Source organism: Symphalangus syndactylus, chromosome 9, assembly GCF_028878055.3.
Source record: "Symphalangus syndactylus isolate Jambi chromosome 9, NHGRI_mSymSyn1-v2.1_pri, whole genome shotgun sequence".
Lineage (NCBI taxonomy): Eukaryota > Metazoa > Chordata > Mammalia > Primates > Hylobatidae > Symphalangus > Symphalangus syndactylus.
In genome coordinates this window covers 134561783-134574624 of record NC_072431.2, presented here as the reverse complement: position 1 = coordinate 134574624, position 12842 = coordinate 134561783, and the positions used below count along the sequence as shown (strand labels likewise).

The 12842-nt window shown below is 40.4% G+C and overlaps 1 protein-coding gene across 3 annotated transcripts in view; it reads right to left on the bottom strand.

Annotated features, from left to right (window-relative positions):
- The window catches only part of INSL6 (insulin like 6), a 113329-nt gene extending 101445 nt beyond the window's left edge, over positions 1–11884 (bottom strand). For 2 of the 3 annotated variants that reach the window (XM_055294321.2, XM_055294320.2), the window contains exons 1-2: positions 11774–11884; positions 11145–11656 (exon numbers count right to left, since the gene is read on the bottom strand). In XM_055294321.2, coding sequence (XP_055150296.1) covers positions 11145–11433 — 289 coding nt within the window. In that variant the 5' untranslated portion in view covers positions 11434–11656; positions 11774–11884. Of the gene's footprint in view, positions 1–10075; positions 10175–11144; positions 11657–11773 lie in introns of those variants that run through there. The other variant, XM_063609210.1, reaches the window with a different exon arrangement.
- Positions 11885–12842: the final 958 nt, after the last annotated feature.

Here is a 12842-nt window from a genome sequence, read left to right as displayed (position 1 = left end):
TAACACATTTTATGAGGCCAGCATCATTCTGATACCAAAGCCTGGCAGAGACACAAGCAAAAAAGGGAATTTCAGACCAATATCCTTGATGAACATTGATGCAAAAATCCTCAATAAAATACTGGCAAACCGAATCCAGCAGCACATCAAAAAGCTTATCCACCATGATCAAGTGAGCTTCATCCCTGGGATGCAAGGCTGGTTCAACATATGCAAATCAATAAATGTAATCCAGCCTATAAACAGAACCAAAGACAAAAGCCACATGATTATCTCAATAGATGCAGAAAAGGCCTTTGACAAAATTCAACAACACTTCATGCTAAAAACTCTCAATAAATTAGGTATTCATGGGTCATATCTCAAAATAATAAGAGCTATCTATGACAAACCGACAGCCAATATCATATTGAATGGGCAAAAACTGGAAGCATTCCCTTTGAAAACTGGCACAAGACAGGGATGCCCTCTCTCACCACTCCTATTCAACATAGTGTTGGAAGTTCTGGCCAGGGCAATCAGGCAGGAGAAGGAAATAAAGGGTATTCAATTAGGCAAAGAGGAAGTCAAACTGTCTCTGTTTGCAGATGACATGATTGTATATCTAGAAAACTCCACTGTCTCAGCCCAAAATCTCCTCAAGCTGATAAGCAACTTCAGCAAAGTCTCAGGATACAAAATCAATGTACAAAAATCACAAGCATTCTTGTACACCAATCACAGACAGAGAGCCAAATCATGAGTGAACTCCCATTCACAATTGCTTCAAAGAGAATAAAATACCTAGGAATCCAACTTACAAGGGATGTGAAGGACCTCTTCAAGGAGAACTACAAACCACTGCTCAATGAAATAAAAGAGGATACAAACAAATGGAAGAACATTCCATGCTCATGGGTTGGAGGAATCGGTATCATGTAAATGGCCATACTGTCCAAGGTAATTTATAGATTCAATGCCATCCCCATCAAGCTACCAATGACTTTCTTCACAGACTTGGAAAAAACTACTTTAAAGTTCATATGGAACCAAAAAAGGGCCCGCATTGCCAAGTCAATCCTAAGCCAAAAGAACAAAGCCGGAGGCATCACGCTACCTGACTTCAAACTATACTACAAGGCTACAGTAACCAAAACAGCATGGTACTGGTACCACAACAGAGACATAGATCAATGGAACAGAACAGAGCCCTCAGAAATAATGCCATGTATCTACAACTATCTGATCTTTGACAAATCCGACAAAAACAAGCAATGGGGAAAGGATTCCCTATTTAATAAATGGTGCTGGGAAAACTGGCTAGCCATATGTAGAAAGCTGAAACTGGATCTCTTCCTTACACCTTGTACAAAAATTAATTCAAGATGGATTAAAGACTTACATGTTAGACCTAAAACCATTAAAACCCTAGAAGAAAACCTAGGCAATACCATTCAGGACATAAGCATGGGCAAGGACTTCATGTCTAAAACATCAAAAGCAACGGCAACAAAAGCCAAAATTGACAAATGGGATCTAATTAAACTAAAGAGCTTCTGTACAGCAAAAGAAACTACCATCAGTGTGAACAGGCAACCTACAGAATGGGAGAAAATTTTCACAACCTACTCATCTGACAAAGGGCTAATATCCAGAATCTACAATGAACTCAAACAAATTTACAAGAAAAAAACAAACAACCCCATCAAAAAGTGGGAGAAGGACATGAACAGACACTTCTCAAAAGAAGACATTTATGCAGCCAAAAAACACATGAAAAAATGCTCATCATCACTGGCCATCAGAGAAATGCAAATCAAAACCACAGTGAGATACCATATCACACCAGTTAGAATGGCGATCATTAAAAAGTCAGGAAACAACAGGTGCTGGAGAGGATGTGGAGAAATAGGAACACTTTTACACTGTTGGTGGGACTGTAAACTAGTTCAACCATTGTGGAAGTCAGTGTGGCCATTCCTCAGGGATCTAGAACTAGAAATGCCATTTGACCCAGCCATCCCATTACTGGGGATATACCCAAAGGATTATAAATCATGCTGCTATGAAGACACATGCACACATATGTTTATTGCGGCAGTATTCACAACAGCAAAGACTTGGAACCAACCCAAATATCCAACAACAATAGACTGGATTAAGAAAATGTGGCACATATACACCATGGAACACTATGCAGCCATAAAAAATGATGAGTTCATGTCCTTTGTAGGGACATGGATGAAACTGGAAACCATCATTCTCAGCAAACTATCGCAAGGACAAAAAACCAAACACCGCATGTTCTCACTCATAGGTGGGAATTGAACAATGAGAACACGTGGACACAGGAAGGGGAACATCACACACCGGGGACTGTTGTGAGGTGGGGGGAGGGGGGAGGGACAGCATTAGGAGGTATACCTAATGCTAAATGACGAGTTAATGGGTGCAGCACACCAACATGGCACATGGATACATATGTAACAAACCTGCACATTGTGCACATGTACCCTAAAACTTAAAGCATAATAATAATAAATAATAATAAAAAATAAATAAATGCATGCCCTTTAAGCTTGGGAACAAAACAAGAAATTAAAGCAAAAAGTAATGGTATAAGTTTAGAAAGAAATTGATATAACCATAATTTTCAAATGATAAAAAACCTATAGAATCAACAAACTATTAGAACTATGAAGATAGTTCAGCATGGTTGCTGGATAAAGATCAACCTATAAAAGTAAGTTGCATTTCTCTAGCCATGTCACTAACTAGTAAATATAATTCACAGGTATTTTTAATAGCTAAAGAAAAAAAGTATTAAGCATGAACTTAACCAATGATACAGTAAAAGTTTCCATAAAGAAAACTTCAAAATCATAAGAATAGAATATAAGTAATTTCATGACTTTGATTAGGATGACTATGTAATAAAGAGGTCAATGGTGGGGAGTTGGGTGCACAAGATGGCCAATTAGATGCAGCTGTGATCCATGGCACTCAGGGAGAGGAATTAAAGAGTGAATTCAGCACCTTCAACTGAAATATCCAGGTTCTCACACTGGGACTGACTAGGCAAATGACTTGACCCAGAGAGAATGAAGAAATGCAGGGTGGAGCAATGAATGGCCCACCAAAGAACAGCAGGGAGCCAAAGGACTCTCACCCTCAGCCAAAGAAAGTGGTGAGTGATTGTGCCACCCCGCCCTGGAAATCACATTTCCCCCAGAGATCTCTGAAACCCAGATCAGGAAACCCCATCTTTGATCCCGGATCTTTGCAGATCAGGAGATCCTATTGTGAGCCCATGCCACTAGGGCCTTGGGTGTGATACACAGAGCTGTATGGAGTCTCAGCAGAGCAGACGCTCAGGCATACAATGAGACCCGGGAGTTCTACAGAGTCTGGCCCCAGGATCCTGGCAAGGTGGGATATATGACAGTGCTTATCCCAAGGAAGGGGGCTGAATCCAGGGAGCCAAGCAGTTGTTCTGCACGTCCCACTTCCACAGCACCTCACAAGTTAAGACCTGATTTGGAATTCCAGCCAGCCAAGGCAAAAGCTGGAGTCCACCTGAAACGGGACAGAGTTCCTGAGAGGAGGGGCAGCCACCATCTCTGGGAAAGGTCAACTCAGCCCTTCCAACCTCCCGGCTTTGGAGAATCCAAACAGTCCGGAGGAGGAAGGTACCCCACAACACAGCACAGCTGCTGTGCCAGACTGTGGCCAGACTGCTTTTTTTTTTCTTCTTTTTCTTTTTCGAGATGGACCCTTGCTCTGTCACCCAGGCTGGAGTACAGTGGCGTGATCTTGGCTCACTGTAACCTCCACCTCCCAGGTTCAAGCGATTCTCCTGCCTCAGCCTCCTGAGTGGCTGGGATTACAGGCATGTGCCACCATGACTAGCTAATTTTTGTATTTTTAGTAGAGACAGGGTTTGCCATGTTGGCCAAGCTGGTCTCGAACTTCTGATGTCAAGTGATCCGCCCGCCTTGGCCTCCCAAAGTGCCAGGATTCCAGGCATGAGCCACTACGCTCAGACTGCTGCTTTAAGTGGGACCCCAATCCATTCCTCCTCCCTGGGTGAGACCTCCTTGTAGGGGCTTCAGCCACTCCAGCCAGGGTTACAGGGACAGAGCAGTGATCTCTCCCTAGGACTAAGCTCCTGGGGAGGAGGGGCTGCTGCCATCTCTACGATTCCCTTTACTCAGCTGTTGCAGCCTGCCGGTTGGCATTAGAAAGGGTTTCCCAGAAGGCAGTACAGCTGCTTTAGAAGATTGTGGCCAGACTGCTTCTTTAAGCAGGACACTGATCCATTACTCTTCACTGGGCAGGACCTCCATGTGGAGGCTTCAGCCACTCCAGCCAGGGTTACACAGACAGAGCTCTGATCTCACTCTGGGTCAAAACTCCTGTGGGGAGAGGCAGCCACCATCTCTGTGGTTTTCTGCATCACACTACCCAACTTGACACTATACTACAAGGCTACAGTAACCACAACAGCTTGGTACTGGTACAAGAACAGATACATAGACCAATGGAACAGAATAGAGGACTCAAATAAAACCACACACCACACACCTACAACCATACGATCTTGGACAAACCTGACAAAAACAAGCAATGAGGGAAGAATTCTCTATTTATCAAAAGGTGCTGGAAGAATTGGCTAGCTGTAGGCTCAAAATTGAAACCAGACCCCTTCCTTACACTCTACACAAAAATTAACTCAAGATGGATTAAAGACTTATGTAAAACCCAAAACCATAAAAACCTTAGAAGAAAATCTAGGCAACAGCATTCAAGACACAGGCACAGGCAAAGATTTCAAAACAAAAACACCAAAAGCAATTGCAACAAAATGAAAAATTGACAAATGGGATTTAATTAAACTAAAGGGCTTCTGCACAGCAAAAAAAAAAAAAAAAAAAAATCATGAGAGTGAACAGACAACCTACAGAATGGGAGAAAATTTCTGCAATCTATCCGTCTATATCCAGCATCTGTAAGTAACTTAAACAAATTTACAAGAAAAAAAACAACCCCATTAAAAAGTGGGCAAAGGACATGAACAGAGAGTTCTCAAAAGAAGACATATATGTGGCCAACAAACATAAAAAATAGCTCAACATCACTGATCATTAGAGAAATGCAAACCAAGATTACAATGAGATACCATCTCATGCCAGTCAGAATGGCTATTATTAAAGTTAAAAAACAACAGATGCTGGCAAGGTTGTGGAGAAAACGGAACACTTTTACACTGTTGGTGGGGCTCAATCATTGTGGAAGACAGTGTGGTGATTTCTCAAAGACCTAGAGGCAGAAATACCATTTGACCCAGGAATCCATTACTGGGTATATACCCAAAGGAATGTAAATCACTCTGTTATAAAGATACATGCAAGCAGATGTTCATTGCAGCACTATTCACAATAGCAAAGACATGGAATCAACCTAAATGTCCACCAATGATAAACTGGATATAGAAAACTTGGTGCATACACACCATGGAATACTATGCAGCTATAAAAAAGAATGAGATCATGTCCTTTGCAGGGACATGGATGGCGTTGGAAACCATCATTCTCAGCAAACTAACACAGCAATGGAAACCAAACACCACATGTTCTCACTTCTAAGTGTGAACTGAATGATGAGAACACATGGACACATGTGGGGGAAAACACACACTGGGGCCTGCCAGACAGGGTCCCTGGGGGAAGGGACAGTATCAGGAGGAATAGCTAATGGATGTTGGGCTTAATATCTAGGTGATAGGATGATCTGTGCGGCAAACCACCATGACACACATTTACCTATGTAACAAACCTACACATCTTGCACATGTACCCCTGAACTTAAAAGGTGAAGGAAAAAAAAGAAGTCAATCCTCTTCAAATTAGTGCATATATTCTGTTGTGGGAAGTCAAGGACCCCGAATGGAGGGACCGGCTGGAGCCATGGCAGACGAACATAAATTGTGAAGATTTCATTATAATATGGACATTTATCAGTTCCCAACTAATACTTTTATAATTTCTTATGCCTGTCTTTAATCTCTTAATCCTGTTATCTTTGTAAGCTGAGGATGTATGTCACCTCAGGACCACTGTGATAATTGTGTTAACTGTACAAATTGAGTGTAACACATGTGTGTTTGAACAATATGAAATCAGAGCACCTAGAAAAAGAACAGAATAACAGCAATTTTTAGGGAACAAGGGAGGACCATAAGGTCTGACTGTCTGCAGGGTTGGGCAAAAAGAGCCATATTTTTCTTCTTGCAGACAGCCTATAAACGGATGTGCAAGTAGGGAAGATATCACTAAATTCTTTTTCCTAGTAAGGAATATTAGTATTAATACCCTGGGAAAGGAATGCATTACTGGGGGGAGGTCTATAAACAGCCACTCTGGTAATGTCTGTTTTATGCAGTTGAGATAAGGACTGATATACGCCCTGGTCTCCAGCAGTACCCTCAGGCTTACTAGGGTGGGGAAAAACTCCACCCTGGTAAATTTGTGGTCAGACTGGTTCTCTGCTCTCGAACTCTGTTTTCTGTTATTTAAGATGTTTATCAAGACAATATGTGCACCACTGAACATAAACCTTTATCAGTAGTTCTGCTTTTGCCCTTTCCCTTGTGAACTTTATTGGACCCTTATCAGTAGTTCTGCTTTTGCCATTTGTCCTGTTCCCTCAGAAGCATGTCATCTTTGTTAGACCCTTATTAGTAGTTCTGCTCTTTGCACTTTGAAGCATGTGATCTACTCTCTGTTCTTACACCCCCTCCCCTTTTGAAACTCTTAATAAAAAACTTGCTGGTTTGAGGCTCCGGCGGGCATCAGAGTCCTATCGATATGTGACGTCACTCCCAGCAGCCCAGCTGTAAAATTGCTCTCTTTGTACTCCTTCTCTTTATTTCTCAGCCGGTGGACACTTATGGAAAATAGAACCTACAATGAAATATTGGGGGCGGGTTCCCCTGATAATATTCCACACATCCCAAATAAAATTCCATGTGGATTTTTAAAAAAGAAATTCAATAAGCAAACTTTTAAATACATATGAAAGAATAAAGGTTGAAGATTTAGCTTAGTCAATCCTAAGTGAAAAAATAAACATTGAAGACTTGTCCTGCCAGATAAATGACATCTTATAGAGTCACAGTATCAAAAATAATAATGACAAAAGGTCAAATAAATACCAATTAAATAAAATAGGAAGCTCAAACTTATCAGTAATGGTTATCCCACAAATTAGTGAGAAAAATAACTGATTAGTAGAAAGAGTTCAGAAAACTAGCTCCCCATGTAGAGAAAAAAAGACTTACTGAGAAACTGAGGTAATATTCATAGCTGGACCAGAACTAAAAATTAGCCTAATAATTAAGGACTTAATGTGAAAAGTAAAACTGAAAAGTTAACAGAAGGACAGAAAAGGACCTCTAATACATAAGGCAAAACACTTACTGTCTAATTATACAAAAGTTAAGGCTTTCTGTCAAGCAACACCAATAGACAGATGTCAAAATGGGAGAACATATTTGTGACATCTAAAACCAACAACTAGTTATTATTGTATCTAGATTTGATTAACTCCTACAAGTCAATTGGAAAATGATAACAATTCCAACAAGAATTGGGCAAAATATATAAACAGGAAATTTTAAGAGAAAATCCAAAAGGCTAACATGTATATGAAAAGATGTTCAGACCCAGAGCAAGTTAAAATAGAAATATAGTGTCATTTTACGTCTATTACACTGGTAAAAGTTAATAACTGTATAATGCTAATTGTTGACATAGATATGAGGACATAGGATTGGTGGTGCAACTCTACATTGGTGTAGTCATTCTGAAGAGCAATCTGACATTCCTCAGGCAAATTAAACATACACATACTTCATGACACAGCAATTCCACTCTAGATGTGTATCCCAGAAACACTTCTAGGTTCATAAGGGGACACATGCAATGATGTTCATGGCAGTGTTATTTATAGTGGTAGGAAGTTCAAGGCTATATAGGTTAGGTGTTCAAAACTGAATAAATCATTAAAATGTGAGGAATGCACATGAGTACTATGCAGTAGTTAGAAGCAATGGAGTAAAAGTTCACATGGCAACAATAAGATATAGATCTTAAATGCCTTTTAGATACATCTTAAAAACATATGCACACGAAAAAATGCATAATTTGCAAAAACTTATAAAAACAAAAAATATATAATAAACACATTACAACAATTGCCAAGGAGAGGAGGAGAATGGGAGTGGAGAAACGGGCTGAGGATAATCATCTTCTGTAAATTATAATTTACGTATGTTAACTGTCTATCTTTACTACTCTGTAGGCTTCATGAGGGTAGGAGCCTTCACCGTTTACTCTAACATCCCAAGCACCAAGAAGAATGCCTAACACATGATAGGTACTCAAATTTTGTTGAACTAATATATAAAGAGAAGGGCCCTTTACAGACTAGTTGTGATGATATCTGAAACCTAAAGAAACAAAAAAACAAGAATATGTGACATGAAGACAAAAGAATACGGGAATATGATTAAGCTAACTGGAACAGGGGTTACAGATTATGAAAAGCTGATTTTGAAACATTAATGATTTCACCTGGCACTAATATCTGGGAAGCACAATAGTCATAATTTAGAAATATGATGTCAACTTCATGGTGCCACATTATGGGGTAGGCCTTGGAGATACTGCCTCTACCTTCAGGGTCCATTAACAAGAAGCACACAATTAGAGATTCAAGTTATGTGTAAGTAGCTTTGAAAAAAAGCATTTTTAATAGCAGCGTAGCAAATTATATTTTTCTGTGTCAGACTCAAATAGATCATCAGGATATTAAAATTTCAGACAACTGACTTGATCTAACACAACAACTTGTCCTGCTGGTAAAAGTGAAATAAAAAGTAATCAACTTTCCAGCCACATTCATATATAAAAATGATGGCATAATTATGTATTCTATATTAGAAACATATACATCCCTGCAACTTCTAAATTATTTCCTAGAAATTAACAGGACAGAATAAATGTCATCTTCCCTTATAGATTAATAATTTTTAAAATTATAATACAATTCACATTGATAACCTAACCCATTTTTCCTTCCTCTACATATTTCAATACAACTGTGGTTTTACTGCTACATAGTATTTCCACTTCAGCAAACTTTTACATAGTTTCCATAGTAGCAGGTTTTGTGGGTATAACAATTTTCAAATATTGTCAGATACATTTTTATTTTCTACAAGTCTTGTTTCATTGCAGCTTCCTGCTCATTATTAAGGACATTTATTCTTCCAGGGGAGTGTGAATAATACTTAAAACAAAGGGATCATTAACAAGCTGAGTTTTAAGGTTGAACATTTTTATTAAGAAAATTGTCTTTAGAGCACTTTGTTGAGAAAAGGCATTCCAACCTCTCTTTAAATAACAGCCTCAAGCTTAGAGGTCTAAAAATAAAATTTTGACTATAGTATTATAGCACAGGTAGTGAGAGCACAGTATTTGATGTGAGAGAAATGCCTACCCAACATAAAGCAGAAAGGGAAGGCTCTCCTTGCACTCCTGGGAGAAAAGAATAAGAAAGAGGAGTTTAAAAAAAAAAAAAAAACACAGTAAACTGGACCTTGTTATTCAAAAGTGTGGGCCACCAACTAGCAGCACCTGGGAGCTAGTTAAAAACGAAAACTCTCAGGCCCCACCCCAGGCCTACTAACTCAGAGCCTGTAAATTAACAGGACTCCCAAATGATTCATATACACATTAAAGCGTGAGAGTCACTGAACTAAAGTAAAAGTAGAAGACTGGGGAGAGACACTTCCTCCATTATAACAGAAGGACAAGATGAGGTTTGTATGTGGGTTAGTTTGATGGCCGCTGTGAAAATGAGCAAGAATCAGTCTCATGGTTTCTGTCTTTAAAAGTTTTTATTCTCTCAGCAACAGTGATTTTATAAAGTCTATTCATTCATTCCAAAAAAGTTAATGAGTGCCTACAATGTGCACCGTTTGACTTTTTTCAGTCCTCTACGTTAGGGTCTCTTTTTGGCATGATAGTTTACTCATTTCCTTAATTTCAGAAATCCTCGCTTTTGCAAGATCTGTCCAAATCAAATCAACTTAATTACTGTAAAAGGCAGTAATCTGCTTCCTATGGATACACTATAAACAAAGTGCAATTTCTTTTAAAATGACAAATCATACTGGGACTAAAATATGTTAGTCACAAAATGTAAAAACATAGTAAGATGATACCAGTGAATCTGAAACAAGAATATTCTTCCTGCAGACCGCTTGAAAGCACTAAGTATAAATTCAGCACATATTAAACACATGCTATGTGCTAGGCCATCTGCTAGGCATTTCAGACAAAAATATGCATGAAATAGTCCCTATAATATAGTATGGTATATAGGGCTGACTTCATGGGACTGAAACCTATGTAGTCACACAGACCCTGCATTTGGTTTAAATGTTCCGTTGTTGTTCTCAATAAATTTACCTTTAAAACTGTAAGTGAATGAAATACAAGTACGTAAACTTTTAAATGAAGCCTGATAGGAGAATGGACCAGGCCTATCTCCTGGTACGTGACCAGGGGATACGGACAAGTAAGGAAAACAGTTTTATATTTTACTACCTTTATTTTCATGGCCCTTTCCTGCTTTTTTGAACAAGGTACTCTGCATTTTTATCTTCTACAAGGTTGGGCTGATTCTGTAGCCAGTGAGGACAGTCAAATAGAACTACGTGCTAGATACTATGGCAGGAAGGACAATGGAGCTATTGGCTATGAAAACGTCAATGATGACGTCACAGGGAAAATGATACCTACGTTGGGCTTTGAAGGACAAAAAGGAGTTTGCCAGATGACGGGCACTCCAGAAAGGAACAACATTCTTACATAAATATGTAGACTTACAAGTGTACATTTATCTCCTCTAAGTTAAAAACAAAAAGCGCTTCATTGAAGTTTTGTATATTTTCAATACACTGTTTTTTACAATTTTTTAAAAAGCTGTGTACTAGGTACAAATTCCACTTCCTGGGGAAGCTCACCTTCTGGCAGAGCAAAGGCAGGAATAAGAAATATACAGAGGTGAACAAACATGCCTTCGGTTTCTATTTTTACCTGGGTTTGTGCCTCTTCCCCGGGCCGGGAAAGCGGTTTGCGGGCTTTCGAACTGGTAGGGGCTGAAGGCTTCTACCTTCTCTGAGGCCTGGGCAATCAACCGTGCGAAAGGGGTTTCCTCCTCGAAATGGAACTGGCTCCAGTTGGCATGGCCACAGAGTTTTTCTATTTCTTTCACCAAGTACCTGCCGCACAGCTTCCTGGCACTGCTGATGTCGCTCAGTTGACTGGAAAACCGAACCAGCAGGAATCCAACCCAGGGCAGGCACAAGCGGAGGAGCCGCGGCATCCCCGTGACCCCAGGCTAGTCCTCCGCGTTGTGCAATGGCGGTCGACCGGACCCTGCTCCCTGTCTGCGCCTGCGCTAGGCCGAGCGGCGCTTACAAACCCTGTGGAATTCCGAGCGCGTGGGGGCGTCTCCAGAACGTCAAGGGAAGGCGCGCGCCAGCTGCGTCAAGGCTTTCCCGCCCGCTGAGGGGTCTCAGGTGGTCGAAGGTAGCAGGCCCTGGCTCCTAAAATGAAAGCCAGAAATCCCCTCACTACCCCGCCACCCCCCATTTGATTCATTTTTCTTTCTTTCCTCAATGGGAGATTCCTCACCAAGCGTGAGAACACAGGACCCCTGTTACCTGATAACGTAGGTTAAAAGGTGTTGCTGCGTCCACCTGGAATGCGTTTCCCTTTCTTGTTTGCCAGGTTGTTAATGAAGCTTCGTTTACCTCACAGAAACCCCCTCTCATCTCTTTCACGGTGTTAATCGACCTGTTTCCATTTGTGGGCGTGTAACCTCTTTGCTGAGACCCCCACTTCATGAAGGCAAGGGCCTGCGTCTGTTCTTGCTTTCCATTGTACCCCGGGGTCTGGCATTTAGCTGGCAATCAAATACATGGTGAAACGTTTATGTGTTGCATATGGCCATGTGCGTTTAGTCAGGTTCAAAGCTTCTTCAGAAAAATCCTACTGGTTCCCAGGGAGGCATGGGCCTTAGCCTCAATCTCCAGAAAAAAGAAGTAGGGATGCTGTCTTGAGGTACCTGGGATGGAAATCTGGTTCTTTCGGTTAGAGAATGTGGAGGATTGTCTATTACCAAATTAACTTGTGACAGGGACCCCTAGAGGATTTGCCTTTTAAGAATAACAGCATGCAGCACGAAATGCTCATTTAGGTGACATAATTTTGCTCAGTTAGGAGGGAAGGGGCAGAGAAGCGAAGCGCAATCGGCATAGGTAGCTTTATCATTTTAAATGAAGTTCTGTTATTAGTGTGTTGGCGTGGAAACATGTACTATCGGCCACAAGAGGGCATTCGGGGGCTGTCTCAGGAATAAGCTTCAGGATGCTGAAGCCACAGGGGCCAGCTTATCAGTGATCTCACCATTTCCCTATACAATTTTATTTTTTTCTTCCTTTCTTTTCTGTCTTCTGACTGTACGTCTTTTTCTTAACTTTCCGTTTCCCTATCTTTTCCCTGCTTCCCAGTGGCATCCATGAATGCTGTTAAATTAACTGCCAATTGGATTTTTTAAATGGTTGATGTAATATAGATTAGTAAAATTTAATCACCTTCCTTAAAAAAACAACTTATGTCCAAACTATAGTGGGCCATGAGTCCTAGTCAGAACTTTATCAGGTAAAGTTTTTGAGAAAGGAAAATATTAATCCTACTGAAATGAATGTAAGCCTTATGGTAACCACAAGG